Consider the following 19,933-nt stretch of genomic DNA (forward strand, 5'->3'; position numbering starts at 1 on the left):
GAAACCACATTCCGATTCGTATGTCCGTGTTTGTCCGGCTATCTAGAAAATTCGTGAAGATCATGAAAATAAGTGGTTCTCCTTGGACGGAACGTGAGTCTCGTAATCCAATTGCCTGGTAAGTGAAACGCACTCGCACCCACAATGGGACAAAAGAGTAATGTTCCTTATGGAAAAAAATAGCGTAGATATATATATATATTTGTGATGACGTTGTATTCATTGCTCACCTTTTCTGTTTTTTTTCCTGCCCGATACCCATTCGGAAGGAAAATAAAAATGGAGAAGTGTTTTTTTTTGTCGGCACTTCCCCATCCACGATTGGATTGCAGCCAGAGAGTGAGACTTACGTACAAATGCTCACTCACTCACCGATTCCCCACCACCATCAACAGCAGGACCGTTTGAATACGAAGACAGAAGAGACATTTTAAGACAGTGGAAGTCGTCATGTCACAGAGACACAAGTAGGCAAAGCGCAAGTGGAACGATTCCCGAGTGGTGCAGAAGCTCAGATATTAACTCTGCCGTACAAACATAGTAAGAGAGAGAGAAAGTGTGTGTGTGTGTGTGTGTGCGTATGTGTCGCTTTCTCTCTCACCGTCTCATTCGGTCTGTGAGTGCATGTCTGTGTGCAAAGGATAAAACAAATCGTCGTCAGAGGACAGACAAAGGCAAAAGTGTGGGATTATCGGAAGTTTGCGCAGCGTCCAGCGTTGTTTACCGTATGCTTTTAGGGCGCAACACAGTTTGACGCGAAACTGTGTTGTGTTCCTAAACACATTGACGACCAACAATGCGCAGAGGTTTGCAGAGAAGGAGAAACCAGGACGCATTAACGTTGAGCCACCTTCAAGGTTATGATCCCGCGCACGGTAAGACTTACAAACTGATACTCCATCGATCACTTGAACTTTGAAGCTTTGGGCAGTAGGGGCAAGGGCATGGATCCCACATCTTGGTGCAGGGCCCCTAGGCCGAGATCTTTATCAGGCCCAAGCCAGACTTTTCACGGGCCCTTCTATAGTGAATTTATAACATGAAAAAACTGGAAAAAATGACGGTGATTGTCCAGGGCTGGAGCCCTGTCAGCCCCACCCTTGTGGGGGGCCATAGTCAAGGGTACTCAATAGTCAAGAAGAAACCAAGAAGGGTTGGAAAAAAGATCACAATAACATTTTCTTCGGAATGGGGGGAAGGAGTCAAATCACACTCTTTTTCATTTGAATTAATTCTCTTACAGTGATCTTTTATATAATAAACGGACATAGACTTTTATGATGATTGATAGTGTGATAGAAGGAAAGTCTTCGAGGGCCGAATCGTCTACAGAAATAAAGAGAGCCAAATCGTCGTCGTGGTTTGATGACGTAACATACGTAATACAGTAAAAGTCCGTTATAACGACAGTTCAAAATCAGAGGAAAAATTGTCGTTATAACGGACTTCTCGCTATGAACGCATTTTAGTTTTTTTGCACTGTGCGAACATAAATAGGGGTAAAAAAATAAACCAGATAAACTCACGTTTTCATTTGAACTACTTTTGCTGAAATAGGCACGTAGACCTAGTTGCTTATGCATATACAATGTCGGATTGTACAACGAAATTTTGCACTTTATAGAATGCAGCCGTTTCTGCAACTGGAGTATTCGTTGCATTAGAAAAGTGTCCAATAATATTTAAGGCAAAGAAAATGATTACGACCTGTTTTCCAGGTGTCCAGTTTTGGAAGATTCCAAGAAAGTCGAGATGAGGGGTGGAGTTGAAAGGATTTTTCAAGGGAAATAACGACACAGAACCAGAGGTCGTGCCTCACTTACCCAACCAGCACACCTACAGATAAAATTATGTCTTTTCTACCTTCTATATGGATAACAAGAAGATACAGCATGTGGTCTTCTTATCTATGTAGGAGGTACTGACATTCCCCGTTTATCGAATAGGTGAAGATATTTAAAAGAGAGTCACTTTCCAGTCCATTTTTATGTATAATTCTTTATAGAAAGGTCGAAGGAAAACATGCTTTTCGGGAATTTCCGTTGTCGTTATATCAAATATGTTCTTATTTTTCATTCATAAATACAACAGTAACTCGCTGTAAGCGAATATATTTTGTATCTTTAACATTAGCTCTTGGACAATCACTTGCGAATTATTAGTAACAGCGAGATTATCGTTATAAGCTGTACTTGTTTTATAACGGATTTTTACTCTACATATTACTCCGAATAAACATATTACACTACGAAAAATTTCTCAAGAACTAGATTCGTTAATTAGACACTCTAATGAGATACACATGCCCAATGAGCTCGCACATTTGATTCTAACCTTGATAAAGTATTTTAAATTGTATTACATGTATTATAATCGAACTAATAAGCGTTATACAATCTCGTAGCATCACTGCACATTGACACACCCTTTCGGTTTCTTTAATCTAATTTTCCCATATTTCAATATCAAATCGGTATCATTCAGTGACATGCATTCGTAATAAGAAAATTCAAGCATTTACTTCACTTTAAAATATGGAAGACAGATGCTAGTCCAGCAATAACACGAAACAAGCGCAACTCTGACAATATAAATACGTTAGGGCTATGCACATACACATGCACAACACGTTCTTACATTAACCGATTCTTTAGAAATTCCGCAAAGGAATGTATATGAGTTGCACATGTACGGTTAAGGAATACTAGTGGCATGCACTGAAGATCTGAACACGAGAGAGAATTGAGCTTCGATGAGCTATAAATGCAAACAATGAAGTGAAACATGGCGAATAAAATCGCGAATGATGCTGCCACAAGTTTGAACGTGGATACACCTTTTATATAAGTACATTCCAGTGCAGTATATACGCGGCCGGAATATTTATATAACCTTTCTACCAACTTATGAATTATCAAGTAGATTTTTTTCTGAAGTTCAGTGATATTCAATCCGGGACCGCACTTACCAGATGCGGAGCCCAGTGCGAAACAATAGTGGGGCCGTCTACATAATTTCGGGCCCATTAGCCCCGATTTTATATATTTTATGAAAGGGAAATCAGCATCCAAAAATTCATACACTATTACAAAATATAAGATTGCTGGAAAATATTTATACAAGGACATATAGATACAATTAAATGTAAATTAACAAATAATGTTAATAAAAATTTGGAACCGAAGGAAATTTTAAATTAATGAGAGAAATAAATCATCCCAGAAATAAAAACATCCATGCCCGACCCGGGATTCGAACCCGGGTCGGGCATGGATGTCTACTAACTCTAGCAAATTCCCTGGACAGATCCTAACGACCTCTTGGGAAAACGTGCTGATCACGTTATTATTATCTACATATATAAAATTGATTTTCTGTCTGTCTGTGTGTGTGTGTGTGTGTGTGTGTGTGTGTGTGTGTGTGTATGTTCTCTATACAAATCTACAATTTTAGATCGATCGTCGCCAAATTTTGCATATATACCAAATGGGACCCGACTTGAACGATAGGCTACTTTAAAATTTCGTCAGACTAGGGCAAATGCCCCAAATGGGCAAAAAACTGTCCGGCAACAATGGTTTTTGGGCCTCAACAATCACTTTCCGAACGTTTACTTTGGTTACCGTGGTTCCCTAGCAATGCGTTTCAGACGTGTATATCCGTTTACAACGGTTTGTCACTTCTTTAATCCTGTTAGTATATGTATGATAGTTTATGCCTTTATAATGGTTTGCCACATTTTCAATATACTCTCAGTAATGAGGCTTTTTGAATAGACGTCATAATAATCATCAGCATCGCTTTGAGAGTCAATAAAAGGGTGATCCTCATAGAAATCAGTGCTAAAATTTTCGATTTTACTGTAGAAATGCGGAAATTAGTGGGATTTTCCGCCACATCAATGATTTTACAAATTGTATTGAATTCTCGATTTTTGAAATATTCAGTTCGCTTAGAGATATACGAAGCCCAGGAGATTAAATATGAAGTAATTAGCCAAACCTATACTTTTGAGTTGGATATTCGAGCAATATCATTGATTTCATTTATATCTGCTCAAGTATGAAAATTAATGTCTCCATATTGTCTCTTTTGATATTTATTTGCATAAATTCATGTGGGTTAGGATATTTTAAAATTAGTTATGAGCCCGTGAAAAAAGCATCGAAAAAATTTCACAGCTTTAACTAAGGATTTTTGGAAGCTGGAACAGACAGATGGATAACTTGAAGTTCAGGGGGGGGGGGATCGAAATACCTAGCGCCCCTTAAAAAAAGAAAAATATACATTCATTTCTGTGTAAATCTAGATTTGTTTATTTCATGAATCGCGCAGGTCGCCATATTGGTTAACTTGGACACGGTTTGTATGTCCCTCAAGAAAAAGAGAGGGAGATATCACGTGATCCAAAAAAGCCTCATTGAAGAAAACCCGGGCAGCGCCGGGTATTATAGCTAGTCTTATATATAAATGCGAAAGTATGTATGTATGTATGTATGTATGTATGCTCTTTATACAAATCTACAGTTTTAGACCGATCGTCGCCAGATTTTGCATATATACCAAACAGGACCGGGATTGAGCCGTAGGCTACTTTAAAAGTTCGTCAGAGCTGGGCAAATGCCCGAAATGGGCGAAAAACTGTCGGGCAACAATGGTTTTGGGGGCCTCAACAATCACTTTCGGAACGTTTACTTTGGTTACCGTGGTTTCCAACAATGCGTTTCAGACGTGAATATATGCCTTTACAATGGTTTGTCACACCTTTAATTCTGTTATTATAACAGTTTATTCCTTTATAACGGTTTGTCACTTTTCCAATCCTCCCAGTAATTGAAGAAAACCCGGGAAGAGCGCTGGGTATTTCTGCTAGCCTATATACAGGGTATCCTGTAAGTGCTAATGCGGCCTTTATCTCATCAACCACCCATCTGGCACCGAAAAATGGCAGTTCAAGACAAGATCAACGAAAAAATCCTAAAAATTATTCCGGGAGACTCCACATCTTACAAAATCGTTGACACTGTCACAGACACAGCGCAGATAGTTCTGTATCCTGCAGAATTTCTGAACTCTGGATATTCCGGGTGTGCCACCACACAACTTGACCCTCAAAGTCGGAGCACCTATAATGCTTTGCGAAGAAATTGCACAATTACATCGTTGAAGCAACGATTCTAACTGGATGTGCCAAAGGAGAAGACGTCTTCATTCCAAGTATCCCAATTACGAGGTATCACTGAAGAAATGCCATTCACTTTCAAGCGATTACAGTTCCCGATTCATTTAACTTTTGCCATGACAATCAACAAAGCGCAAAGCCAGTTGTTAGCAGTGGCAGGTATCAACCTACTTGAGCCCTGTTTTTCACACGGACAGCTTTTCGTCGCCTGTTCGCGTGTTGGTAATCCCAAAAATTTGTACATCTACACACCAGATGGACAAACAAAAATACTGTGTAGCCACAAGCAATTGTCTGAAGTTTTTAATTAAATGTTTAAAAATGAAAGTAATTTTTTCTTACTTAATGCAGAAATATTTTGATTAAGAAATAATTAATAAGCTATACATATATGCATTTTTTACGGGGCGGGCAACGTCGCCGGGTATCAGCTAGTCACACTGGTTTGTCACACCTTTGATTCTGTTATTATAACAGTTTATTCCTTTATAACGGTTTGTCACTTTTCCAATCCTCCCATTAATTGCAGAAAACCCGGGAAGCGCCGGGTATTTCTGCTAGCCTATATACAGGGTGTCCTGTAAGTGATAATGCGGCCTTTATCTCATCAACCGCCCATCGTATAGGTATAGTTTCAATTTAAAAAATGCATAAAAGGCGTTTGAATAATATTCGCTGCACAAGCTGGACGTATGACGTCACTAACAACAAAGAACAACAACTACCCTGACAAAACTGGGAATAAAAATGTTCAACGCCAGCTGATGAACTCAATGCTTGCCTCAAATCATCAACACACTGGCACGAAGTTAAAAAATTATCATTATCCACCAACATGCGAGTTCAAGTGCAAAATGACTCAGCACTGCTATCATTTTCACATCAGTTGATTAACCAGTAGACCCAAGCACTGGACCGATTACGTTCCCAAATGGATTTTGCCAGTTGTTAAACTCAGTTCAAGAACTTGCAGACAAAGTCTTCCCAAACATTCAACAAAATGACCAAAACCATGAGTGGCTTTCTGAGAGCGATTCTGGCACCGAAAAATGGCAGTGTGAACAAGATCAACGAAAAAATCCTAAAAATTATTCCAGGAGACTCCACATCTTACAAATCGGTTGACACTGTCACAGACATTTAGTTCTGTATCCTGCAGAATTTCTGAATTCCTTTGGATATTCCGGGTGTGCCACCACACAATTTGACCCTCAAAGTCGGAGCACCTATAATGCTTTTAAGAAATTTGGACACACCGAGACTCTGCAATGGCACCAGACTCTGCGTGAAGAAATTGCACAATTGCATCATTAAAGCAACGATTCTAACTGGATGTTACAAAGAAAAAGAAGTCTTCATTCCACGTATCCCAGTTATCACCGAAGAAATGCCATTCACTTTCAAGCGATTACAGTTCCCGATTCGTTTATCTTTTGCCATGACAATCAACAAAGCGCAAGGCCAGTCGTTAGCAGTGGCAGGTATCAACTTACTTGAGCCCTGTTTTTCACACGGACACCTTTTCGTCACCTGTTCGCGTGTTGGTAATAGCAAAAATTTGTACATCTACACACCAGATGGAGAAAGAAACATATCGGGTATTATCCACAAGCGATTGCCTGAAGATTTTAATTAAAATATTTAAAAATAAAAGTAATTTTCTCTTACTTGATGCAGAAATTTTTTTGATTAAGAAATAATTAATAAGCTATACATATATAAATTTTTTGCGGGGTGGGCAACGTCGCCGGGTATCAGCTAGTTATTAATAATTCCAAAACCAATTAAAATTAGAACGGATCAAGTGAGAAATTGTCTGAGAACAGTAATGAGAGAAAATTCAGAATCCATGAATTGAAAATGAGAGGAAAAATAATTGACAGGCATAATTTCATCACTTATGAAAATTCAGAACATATGAAAGAAATGATTCCAGAACTGATGAAAATTCTGAATTTATTGAAGCACCGATTGCAGAATTGATAGAGATTTTCAAAATTTATGAAAGAAATAAAATTCCAGAATTATTTCTTTCTAGATGAAAATGCAGATTTGCAGAATTGATGAAAATTCAGAATTTATAAAACTGTGTTAATAATAATTTTAGAAATTATTATTATCTTGAATGCGGGGCCACCTAAACTCGGGACCCGGTGCAACCGCACCTGTCACACACCCCTTAAGGGCGGCTCTGATTCAATCCTAAATTCCATGCCACTTTTACAAAACAGATTGAAGTTGAACCGCAAAAATTCAAAGTTTTTATCTGCACTTGGATCCTCGTTCCATCGTACTACAACTATACAATATTGTTCATCGGGACTCCGAGTAGGCCACAATAATTTTTTTCCACCCATGTCCTCACATAACTACCCTCATACGGCCCACACATGAAGATATATTTTCATCTGTGGATTTTCTCAAACTTAACCATGTAATTAATTTCACAAACGAATCAATACATTTCTCACATTTCGGAGTGGGGGGGGGGGGGACCCATTCCTCCCCAACTACAACCTTGAGGGTGCTTACTATTACTAAAGCCCTTCAGGCCTGGAATGCCTTTCAAACGGAGAGAGCTACAGATCCTTGCAACTTAGATATAACGGAGTAATAAAGTGACTATGCCTAACAGGATGCAGTAAAACTGCAGCGCCTTAAATGATAATTGAGTAGAACTACAAAAATTTTAATTTTTTTCCGTTTAATTTTTGTACGGCCTAAGGAAAAAAAATTCAAACTAGTAAAATTTGATTCATTTTTACCGGAAGAAATTCTTCTCTTAAAATTTGGGTAGAAATTCACCGAGATATTGGTGATTGAGGTTCTTGATTTTTGTCATTTTTTTACAATCAACTTTGAATCTCTTTATCTTAACGCTTATAAGTTGAGGAAAAAAGAATTTTAATCACTATCTCGACGATTTTTTATTTGGTAAACCGAAAGCTACCCAGGGCACATCGCCATATGGCAATATCGGCTCATTGTCCTCACGGACTGAATATACCTCTGGCAATTTATTTATAAAAACATACACATTACAAAATACATTATAATCATAACAAGTATAAAATCATAATCTAAGCATAAAATCAGTTGCAAGATCACAATCTGCTTATACAATCGGAAATCAAACATATTATCTCTCCCCTATATCGCATATTAAATCTTAATTCGAATATAAACTCCTAAAAATCGCATATCGAAATCAATAATGAATGAGATTTCAATTCCGGTTTTTTATCGAGTTTTTAAGAAGATAGATTTCTTGCGGTATCGACGTATCGTGATAATGGGCTGAAAATCGCAAAAATTTCACGTATTTTTCTGTGGCAGCTCTGCCCTTCAACTTAGAGCAACGTAATTTTGTGTTATTGTTGCATAGGCCCTAGAGTATAATTATCGTTTTTAATTGCGAATTTCGGGGAATACCTGTGTATGTAAAAGTAGAAATAGTCGGTATCAATACTCACCCCGTGTCTGGAGTGAGAGTTGTCTTGGCTTTGAGTCATAGCAAATAACACATTTTATGGACGAGGTGCGAATCGCCAGAAAGAGAAAATTTTAAAACTGATTTCGCTGATTTCACAAATAATCGTTTCTCAACCTGTCTGAAAGTAAGGACGGTAAAATGTCTGAAAATTTTTGACGGACAACTAGCGTCCCGTATTACGGGACATTCCTATAACTTTCGTTGATGAGAATTTTTTTATAAATTTGTCCCGTTTTTTTAATGATACTGATTTGAATATGTAATATTTACTGAAGTCGTGAATATGCAGCGTATTATCATAATATAATATAAATTATATTACGATAATTGCGCGCAACATTTATAAATATTTATCAGCGTCAACTTTTTTTCGTAATTTTTCAGCTATTTTAATTACGATTGCTGATTGTGCCTATTTCTGGCCATGTTTTTTATGACAATTGGCGATATCGCGTATATTACGGATTATTATAGTTTAAGATCCCAGTTTACCGTATTTTTTTCAATGAAATATGATCATGAGATCATGTGAATTCTTTTTTTGCTACGATTTGTAGCAGCCTTTTGTTTTCCCACCCTTCAGCAGTTTTAGCAGTAATTAGCAAATTACAGTTTAAGGAAATAAATTAAATTTTTTGTCAAAATTTAGTGATATCCCGTATTTAGGATCGCAATTTCCTACATTTTACACGATGACATATGGTAAATCTGAGTATTGAAAGTATAGTTTTTGAGTAAAACCCCTCTTAACGATAACCGCCCAAATTCGGTCACTCTTCTTTTACGGCTAAATAATAATTACCCCATGAATGATAAAAGTATGCATTTCAAACCCCTGATTAACGGTCACCACTATTTTACTATTTTACGGATGAATTTTTTTGTCTCTTCGGTGTTCATGAGAAAGGAGTTTTACTGTATTGCCAATATCAATTAAAAATGGCGAATAATTTTTCATTCAGACTTAAATTATCAACTCTGCCTGCGGGCCACCTATGTCATCGTCTCGGACCATAGGTCGAGAAACGATGCATAAATGGTAAAATCAAGTGTGATATCACTTAATTTTCCTCAATGAAGTTTATCCGTTAGACCAGTGTGTGATTCTTAACCTTTTTTCTTTCCCGCACCCCTCACGTTGGTTGCAGTGCAACTTACCTTCCCTCTTTTTTATCTGTTAGAGAAAACTCAATTTTCCTGTAATTAAATACATTAATTATCCATTAATTAATTTCTATGAATTATTTTACATATTATTTAATGCCCTTTTCGGCTGTGGCTAATATTTAATTTTGGCTTTTTTTCTTCTTTTTTTTTTTAATAAATTCAAAACAAAACTGAAAAAAAAAGGTACTTTATTTTCAAAGGTTTTTGAGATTTGGAAAAATCGATTTATGTTGAATAGTTCTTCACTTATTGATTCCAGCCGCAATAATTGGGGCCAGTCGTCCACTTCGATCTACCACGAGCCATACCAAGTCGAGTGTATTCGCAGGACAATTAACAGCGGTACTGCACATACCCGCGACTTGTTTTTGTTCGTGGTAGCTTCCAGTGAACGGCCGGCCTAAATTAATATTTCTTTGACACTTGACTAAACCGCGAAATAGTTTAGGTAATTAATGGTATTTTTTCACAACCGAAAATGGAAAACGACCGCCTAATCGAAAAAAGAAGCTTTTACAACGTGAATTTCGCGTGACTAAATCAAGAGATGAGGTGTCGAAATATTGGTATGCTTCATATTTTTTCAAGAATTGAAAAATTCAATTTTTATCATCATTTCAATTTTTCCGAGTAATCAATCAAAGGTGTTTTAATTTTTTTTCCATCTCGCACTCCCAAAAATGCTTGATACTGGCTTCGAGAGCTTTTTTTTTACGCTTATTTTTAAAATCGGGTGTTAATAGCAGAAAGGGGGAATGCGATGCATCCTAAAAAGTAAGAATAAGCTTTCTGACATTCTGGATGATGAATTTTTGCTCGTCTAAGATACATGAAATCAGTAGGCTTTCTCGATATTAGCGTAGGTGAACAGGAAAGAAGTGTAATTTCTCGCCACCGGGAATCGAACCCTGGACCTCTTGCCTACCGGGCAAGCACACTGACCATTATACCATAGAGAGACGATCCCTTTTTCCTTTAAACAAGCACAGTACCGTCACTTCCTGAGTAGAGACGTTTTAGCCTCATTTTAACTTCACTCGGCATAATATCCAGAAAGCCTATTGATTTCTGCATTCCGTTGGACAGAAAAGCTACTACTAAACCAGACATGCACCTCGTCCATATTTCTCTGCGGAACTTCTAACGAATTGGCACAAGTTGGAATGTGTGCGTGTAGTGAACCTTCCGTGAAGTTTGTTTCTGTGTCATGTTTGTTATGCGTAGTGCTGTCATCTGCAATAAATTTTTCTAACTATGCTTGAAGTGTAATGATTGAATAGTATAACGTTGTAGGTCAGTTGCTCTCTGTGGCGAGACTTTTTAACTGGGAGATCGGCTCCTCATGGACAGAAAAGCTAACTGAAGATGTCGAGGTGTGAAAGAGCCGCCCTTAGGGGTGGGGGACAGGTGCGGTCTCACCGAGCTCCGCGTTTTTGGGTAGGGTGCACTGAAGGTAACAATTTCTTTCATAAGTTCTGCATTTTCATCTAGAAAGAAATAATTCTGGAATTATTTCATAAATTCTAAATTTCCATCAATTCCGAAATTGCATTTCAATAAAATCTGAATTTTTATCAATTCTGGAATTCTACATTAATTAAATTATTCAAATTATTTCTTCCATTTATTCGGAATTTTAGAATTACTTCTTTCATTTTCTGAATTTTCGATCCCCCTCACCCTCAACATATATAAAATCGGCGCAAAGGGACATTGAAATTATTAAGTCGCCTCTGGTGCCGATAATTTTTTCGCATTGGGGCCCGTGTCGAAGTGTGAGTAAAATACAGAATACGCAAATACTTTAGGGAAGACAGCTTGAACGGTATGAAATTTATTTTTGTCCGAACTACACTCGGGATGAGCTAGAATTGTCAGATAACTCACGACCGAGCTCAACTCGGAAGTAACCGGGAAATGATTAAAAGACATATCCACGAAGAAAACTGAGAATAAGTCGATGCACTGTCATCATCAGTAAGATGATAGTGAAGTGAAACTTCGGTTAACGAGCTCAATTCGTTCCGCTCATTATTCGAATCCCTCGTAATTCGAACCAAACTTCCTCATAGGAAATATTAGGAACTCGGATAATTCGTTCCACAATTATTTATTCGTATAAAAATGACTAATAAAAACGGCATTAAATCAATATTATAACTCAATAATGATATAATAAATAATACAATAAAATATATAACATAAAAACGCCATAACTAAACGTGCAATAGGATAATGTCTGCAAATTTACTTATTCTAAACGACGGGAGGGGGGGGGGGGGGAGGACTATATCGTTTAGGATGATTTACGGACTTTCTGTTGTTTGCGAATTTATTCTTTTTGTCATTGAAAAATAACCTATCCAATGACACTTGCTTTTGACTCCTTTTTATGATTTCTCGGAAATGGGAAATTGTGTTGTCATTGGGCAGAGTCATTGCTCTCTACAGCTATATATGATTGGTTCTTTTTCTTACAAAAGTTTGCACAGATCCCCCCCCCCCCCTCTTTTACACATTTCTCTAATCTCATTTGAAAAGTGAGGACCTCGCCTCACTTCTCTCTTCCTCGAAAGAGACACCTTCGAAAAGCTCTTGCTGTTGCGTGCAATGGAGATCCATCAGTTCATCTGTGGTCATCTCCTGGCCACGGTCCGCCTTTAGTCCTTGAATGTCATTGCACATCCAGTCCCATGGTCTTCCCCCAAGGACACAATTTCTTCGACAAATGTTGGCTTCTGTTCATGAGCTAGTCCCTCAAAGTCACGTTCAATAAAGCAATCAGCAACCACAGTTTTCTCCATGCTAAATTTAAAAGAACTTCAAGCGCACATACTCGTGGTTACAAAGCGACATATAGTTTCGTATCGCAAACGGTCACGCCCACACGTGTGTTCATTTTCCGAGTGAGGCACTCTGACCCGAAACTGTAGGGGAGAATATCACCCACAACTCCGTAGTGTGTGTGGACGGGAGCGAAAAACCACCAGCTCAGTTGTGATAACATGAAAATAAATAAACCAAGCGCGAGTCAAAATCTGTTCAAAATTTCTGGTCGTTATGGGAATTACTTGTTAATCGAATCATCGTTAACCGAAGTTCCACTGTATTGAAGTGGAAAAATATCATTTCTGTTTTACCGTATTCCTCCAGAGAGAAAGAGAGCATTCTTTATGCCACTAGTGTACACAGTACTTTTCCCCCTCAATCAATACGGAATACCTACCTGAAATTCCGCTAGCAATAAATCGATCTTCGTTATCAGTAAAAGACTTTACCATAAGTATTACAGTGGAACCTCTCTATAGCGGACACTATGGGATCAAAATTATTGTCCCCAAAGGAGGAGTGTCCGTTAATACATAGCGAAATACATTGAGGTCCTGTTTCATAGACAGGTGTCCGTTATGGAGGTTCCATTATATTGACATTTGGTAGTGGATTAGGCATTATCCAACAGCTAAGCAATGAAAAAGTCAACGAACAGTAAAAATGCATCAGATTCGGACGTTGTCGAGGCAAACGCGGAGGTGAAGACTGTCACGAGGGTTCATAATGGTAATCACTCATCGCAGCTGACGTTAAGTCGCACATAATTGTGGAACATGTCACCGGAGAGTAAAAGAAAGTCTTTCCCGCGAAAGTTAATTTTAGGGAAGGGCTCTTCCCAACAACACATTTTCTGTTCCGTCATGTTACTCCCCCCCCCCCCCCAACCACCATCAGCCTTCTCTTCTTTTTTGAAAAGAGTAACAATAATGTCACAGTTGCATTTCAAAAATGCTGAATCAGTATAAATATAATTGGATTCGATTCCAAAACTTTTTTTATTTCACTTCTTATTACACAAATACCAACATATATAATACGCAAAAACACACACACATAAAACCAACAAACACTTTGTGACCTCAAGGGACTGAAATACCAATACAAATGCACGGCCACAACAGGCAAAATGCACAACGAGGTGGCTGAAAAAGAATGATGTTCATAACAAATATATATGGATGCCATATATTTCTAAAACAAAGCAACCCAATTAAGAGTCCAATTACATTAACTAAAAACTATGTATATGTGATGAAATATGATGTTCTGCCCATAAAAGATATATACAGTCAAACCTCGTTAGTGCGTCACTCGGTTAACACATGACTCCGCTTACCGTGTTACTTTTTGGAAGTCCCAATTGTCCTCAGGCAGGAACTGGCACAGCTATGGCTTACTCCGTTTAACGAGTCACTCCGCTTACTAAGTCATATTTTTGCTCTCCCAAGAGTGACTCATTAACGAGGTTTGACTGTATTTATGGTTTTCTTATCTAAGTATGGATAGGATAGCTTGTCAATTTCCGAACATGTTTATCGTGTTTCTTTTTAAACGCATCAATTGTCTTAGGGCCCTTTCACACGGAGCGGATGCGGATCCGGAAGAAGTTTTAACAATTGGAATATACTGCGCCTTTCAGACGAGCCGAAAAATCTCCGCACCTAGGAAATGTTCATGCGGGTCCGGACGTCGTCCGCATGTGTCAAAACCAAAGTGCGGGCTCCGCATCCGCACATAGAAGTTTTGACAATAGGTTTATTCGGAGCTATTCACACGATGCGGATGCGGAGCGAATTCGTCCGCATCTTTGGCTACTTTTTGAAGGTGATTTTGCACGGAATTTTTTTAATTATTTGCCATAAATACCCTTAAAAACACCATATGATGGTCCCTGCTCATTAATATAATGTACCTACATACGTCTATCCCTCCGTTTCCTTCTGAGATGGAGATATAGCAACTTTAACTGCCTTTTGTCCATATTTCACAATTTTATACAATAAAACCTGCCAACAATGGCCACTGACGGGACCAAAATTATAAGCCGTTCTGTTCATTACGAATATTTAATTGACTACATACTTTAATAACTTTTTAAATTTAATTTAAAAATTTTAATTTTTTTTCTTTTTAAATTTTTAAAATTATTTAAAAATATAAATATCTGAAATATTATTTTAAATATTTGTTATTTTTTTAAATTTTTTAACTGTTAATTTTTTTTAAACTTTAAAAAAAATACTTTTATTAAACAACCTTATCCGCGTACGGTGTTCACTCAGGGCCGGATTAAGACGTTTGAAGACCCTAGCACTTGAATATTTTTGGTGGTTCCCCCGATACCTACAAGTTTATTTTACTCGATATTCAGTCTATAAACTGAAAAAATGAAATTTTATATTTCAGAAGTGAGACTAATCTAAGGATGGGATTTCACTCTAAAAGGTGACCGGAAAGTTATTTTATAAAACTTGAAAAATGTAACCAATAAACACATCTGTTACATTCGAGAGAACTTAACTGATCCGCCTATTGGTTGCATTTTTGAAGTTTTATAAACGAACTTTTATAGTGTAAACCCGGCCTAAGACAGAATCGTGATGTGAGTATTTCTAAGCACAGGCATTTTGAAAGTCTCTACCCTTTCCCTTTTTTACTACTTGCAAATTCTTTGATATCTCCTGAATTTTTTTTTCCTTTTTTTTGGAACATCGAAAGATTTGGATGTTTTTGGATTTGATTTTTCGAACATTGGATGTTTTTGGAATTTTTTTTCCATATTTTTCCGAAAAGACGGATTTTTTTTTTCAAAATATTTTGAAAATATTTGAAGACATTTTCTCCCATCGACTACTTGTGAGGATCGGAATGAAAACATCTTTATTCCCATATTTTATGTGGCTCTAGATTACACCACCAAAGAATGCCTCTAGGCTGCCTATGGCCACTGAATCAGGGGTGAAGGAGAAAAATAATTACAGAAATTGCGAAAAAACAGTTTATATGCACGAATTTCGCGCTCGAATTCTTCAGCGCTCGTTTGAAAGGGTATGCGGACCCGCGTCCGCATCCGCTCCGTGTGAAAGGGGCCTTAGAATTCACTACCCCCGGAGGTAAGCTATTTTGTTTATTAACTACCCTATTAGTGAAAAACTCTGGGACACCACAACCTGGAAGCGTCCCTTACTTAATGATACTGGTGTCCCCTTGAGGAAGCAGTTGATTGACGCTGTAATGATAGTTCATGGTCCATCATATCCATCCCGTTGAATTTCATTTGCGTTCTTCCAATGTAAACATTTTCAAAAAATCAAGTTTCTCTTCCTAACTCAAGCCTTATGTGCTAACAAGAGCACGCGTGGCTCTTCTCTGCAGCCCTTCGACCAAAAAAAATTGTATGTTCTTTTTTTCATTTTTTGACACAGAATAAAGTGTTCCAGAATCTGTCACGAAGCTGGGCTGGAAGAGATCTCGGCAACGGGTGGCAAAGTTCTGGCGTTCATTCATTCAGTCCTTCAACCAAGTTATGTCCCTTTGTTGGTATGGTTTCCAAAACCTTATGACATACTCCGGTCTAGGACGAAAAAAGCCCAAAAAAAGTGGAAAAATTACTTTAGAAGAACGCGAAGAGACCTTTTTGAGAATGAAACTAAGTATTCTATTCGATTTTTGACAACCGGTGAACAATTGCCAGAAAATATAAGCCGCTCGTCAATAAGAATACCCAGATCTGTGATCCTAGTTGCATCCGGAACAATAACACCATTCAACTCGTAAATGAACGGTCCTTTCAGCAGGCTTAAAGGAGTTAGTCTAAAATTCCATCAAAAACTTCAACTTATGAATATCCCTTTATTGGCTTTCGTCGATTGACTGATAACCGCCACGAATGGCTTCTCCCTGTTTTGGTCACAAACTAAAATGATCTTCAAAGCCGATGATGAGAATACGTCATTCGCATCCATCGCTAGAGTTCGTATATCGGGATGTAAATACACACATTCTTGATAGGAACAGTCGAGCTTGTGTTCGCCTAACGAAAGATTAACTCGCACAGACATCCTTGAAAATAAAACTAGAAAAAAAAGAACCAGGCATCGTCGAAAAAGTCAGGTTAAATCGGCTTCAGGGGTGGTGTCATCGAAATCTCGAACGTCACCAGCAACACGAGACGGTCTCAAAAAGAACACGAACACCGTCCTCTTCTTATTTTTAGTCGAAGAAGAAAAAGAAGATGATGATGATTCCGTGTCGAGATATGAATGGCGCTTTTTGTTTTGCGAAACATGAGTTCATGTGAAACGATTAAAATCTACTTACAAATAAAATAAATAAATAAATGGATGGAGGAAACGATAATATTTAAGGAAAAGATGCGAAAGTAAAATTTCCCCCCATTATTAATTGGAAAAGATTGAATTCTTCAAATGAAATGTGCATTTGTGAACAGCTTCTCAAGTGTAAAAGGTTTTGTTTACCTATACACTAGCGTCAGGTGTCACTTTCACCTTAAAGGTGAAGTGTCACAAGAAAGTGACTGTGTAGGTACTTTTCTAGGGGCCATTTTATTCCGAGATTATTTCTCTCGATTTAAGGAGATTGCTCTTCTTGTAAACTCTATTTAGGCACTATGCGATTTCAGAAGGCCGATCGGGTCTTGGCAGAGCACGTCGTAGTGCTTCTATTTGCTTCTTTTTTATTACGAGACCAAATCGCAGTTGTTTTATGACAATTTTTCAAAGGAATTAAAAGATACAAAAATATGACACATTCCTTTTCTACATAATCTTCAGATTTTAGAATACGTATTCCCCAACCAATTAGCAGATGTTTATTTCTTCTTCGAAGAAAAAAAGGAAATGTACGTAGAGCAGAGTCAGTAGCACACGTGCTCCTCCTCTTCTGCATCATCTTCAGATCACTGTCCCCCCTACCCCGAATGCCTCTTTAAGCAGTTGAAGCGACAGTTAGAATAATATAGAGAGCGCGCGAGGGGTCACAATGTGAAGCAAAGATCGGAGTTACGTGACTCCGGTCAAAAGGCTGGTCAGGAAATGTCGCTTGCAATGCTTTCTTTATGGTTCTATTCGTATGACGATTTACACGTGCTGTCTTATTTTTGATTAGAATGGTCAGCACTGGCGCAGCTTTCGGATGTTCTAGGAAAGGGGGACCAGTATCCTTTCACAAAGGAATACTTTTTTGCTTATTCCCCTTCTTATAAATTAAAAATTGAAATATTAAATTGTCGATTCAATGGATTTCTGACGTAGTCTCAGTTTTTAACGATTCCCTTTTGGATTTAATTCAATTAAAGTTCAAAGTTTTGGTAAAATTCAAATGTTACGAACCAATATTAAATGTTTTAATAGAATTTTTGGTAATAAATAATTGAAGTAACGAGTTTTATTAACTTTTAACTGAAATATACGTCTCCGCAAGATTTGGCGAGCTAGTGAGTTTATTCGAGTTTCGCTCAACTTGAAGAAAATATGCTTTTCAGAATGAGGAATTTATGGCAAATATTTTATTTAAATAGAATGTAATGAAAACTCACCCTCTAGACAATGGCATTTTTGCATAAAAATGTATAACTACCTCTAAAAATAGTATTTTTACCTCTCTTCACGCCTGAGATAAAACTATTACAGAAAAGAAATTTTTTTATTGATTAATTTCTGTTTGTTGTATGTGAAATTGCCCTCAAACAAGAAAATCAATTAATTAATTGATTAATTAATTTTCAGTTAATATCTTTATTAGGAGCATCTGATTTAATATCTGAAGTCACTATGTGTACCTCAGATGTTAACTTGAAGAAAGAATCATTCTAAAACCTACTTAATCCCTAAAAACAATGAAGATTCGCCTATGTATACTTCTGGAGCGAAGAGGTTATGCATATGTCACATGTAACATAAATTTACGTACTCTAAATTATTACATATATACGCTACACGAAATTTCATTTCTTATAATTTAGAAAAGTACTGACGTTGAGGTATTGCAATTTTCTTGAAAAATTCATTTTATTCCTGAAATATTATGTGTGTTTACATTTTTCTGTAAGGTTATAAAAAATTTTTCAGGAATGTTGGAAATGAAACTTTTGCTTATTATTTAAATATTTCATGACTAAACATGGTATGAGTGTGACTGTGTTACATTACATAAAATAATATGACGCATTATAATTACATACTCAAAATAAATGTATGATTAGAGTAATTTTAATGTTCTTGGAAGATAATTTTTGTTTTAATAACCCCTAGTTAAAATAAATTTTTGAAATTAAAAGTGGCAAAGTGAATAAGAAGAGAATATTTAAAAATATAAATGAAATAGGCTGTATATATAAGAGATAGGTTATATAATAAGATTTAAAAACTCAAAAGTCTTAAATTATTAGGAATTATCCCCTTTGGAAAATAAAAAATTTCGTTTTTCAATATTTGTTTATATTATATAGAATTGATTTTTTTTTTCAAATCCCACATTCCCTAAATATTTTACAAAAGAATGAATGAAATCCATTGAATAAATGAAGGAAAGTTTTCATCAAATCTCGATCGAGTCAAATTCCGTGGCAACAACATCCTAGCATTAACACGAAATCACTATGTTCTGCGAAAACGAGCCAAATGTAATAGCGCAGAACCTGTTCTTTCCCCGACAATACTGCTCATCTTTTCTTCACGTTCGACAAGTTTTATGAATCGTGTGCGCTGTCTATTATATCTTTAGTTTATGGTTGAAACAAATGGTATTCATTTGAGGGTAAACCCGGACTGTAGAGAGACTGTTCTAGATCTAACCAGTGATCCGTCCTCAACTTTTCAGCTGTTAAAGCAGCAGGTGTGCCTTGTATTGTCGTAGATAGAATTGCACGCGAAACCTACCCAGCAAAGACTTTTTGGTGTTCCAGAGCCCATCCTCAATAATGAATTAAGCTGTTCCATAGCTAATCCTGTACCAACTGATGATATTTCTGCATTCCATCTGCCACCGTAACCATCTGTTTCAATAATTTGGCGAAGAGCACGAATGTTTTCTTCAGTGATGCTTGTCTACGGTGAGGCTCATTTTTGACCGCATCACGTTCTTGCTACAAAAACTTTTATGCCCACATACTTGAGTGTTTTGAAGATTTTTTCTTTCTTGAACAATGGATACAGCCTCGCCAAAACTTCAGTCGGCTTTACGCCTTTTGTCAGAAGTTTTATAATAGTGAGAAACACTTTAGCGCATTTATAAAATTA

The 19,933-nt window shown here is 37.1% G+C and overlaps 1 protein-coding gene across 1 annotated transcript in view; it reads left to right on the forward strand.

The window, feature by feature from the left end:
• The first annotated feature begins 397 nt into the window (after positions 1 to 397).
• LOC149081593 (potassium channel, subfamily K, member 16-like) overlaps positions 398 to 19,933 on the forward strand; it is a 93,357-nt gene continuing 73,821 nt past the window's right edge. The window contains exon 1 of the mRNA XM_089236996.1: positions 398 to 875. Within this exon, the coding sequence (XP_089093122.1) occupies positions 861 to 875 (15 nt within the window). The 5' untranslated portion in view covers positions 398 to 860. The remainder of the gene's footprint in view (positions 876 to 19,933) is intronic.

Source organism: Pholcus phalangioides, unplaced genomic scaffold, assembly GCF_987345545.1.
Source record: "Pholcus phalangioides strain wild (caught in Gottingen) unplaced genomic scaffold, Ppha-v1.0 ptg000009l_1, whole genome shotgun sequence".
Classification (NCBI taxonomy): Eukaryota; Metazoa; Arthropoda; class Arachnida; order Araneae; family Pholcidae; genus Pholcus; species Pholcus phalangioides.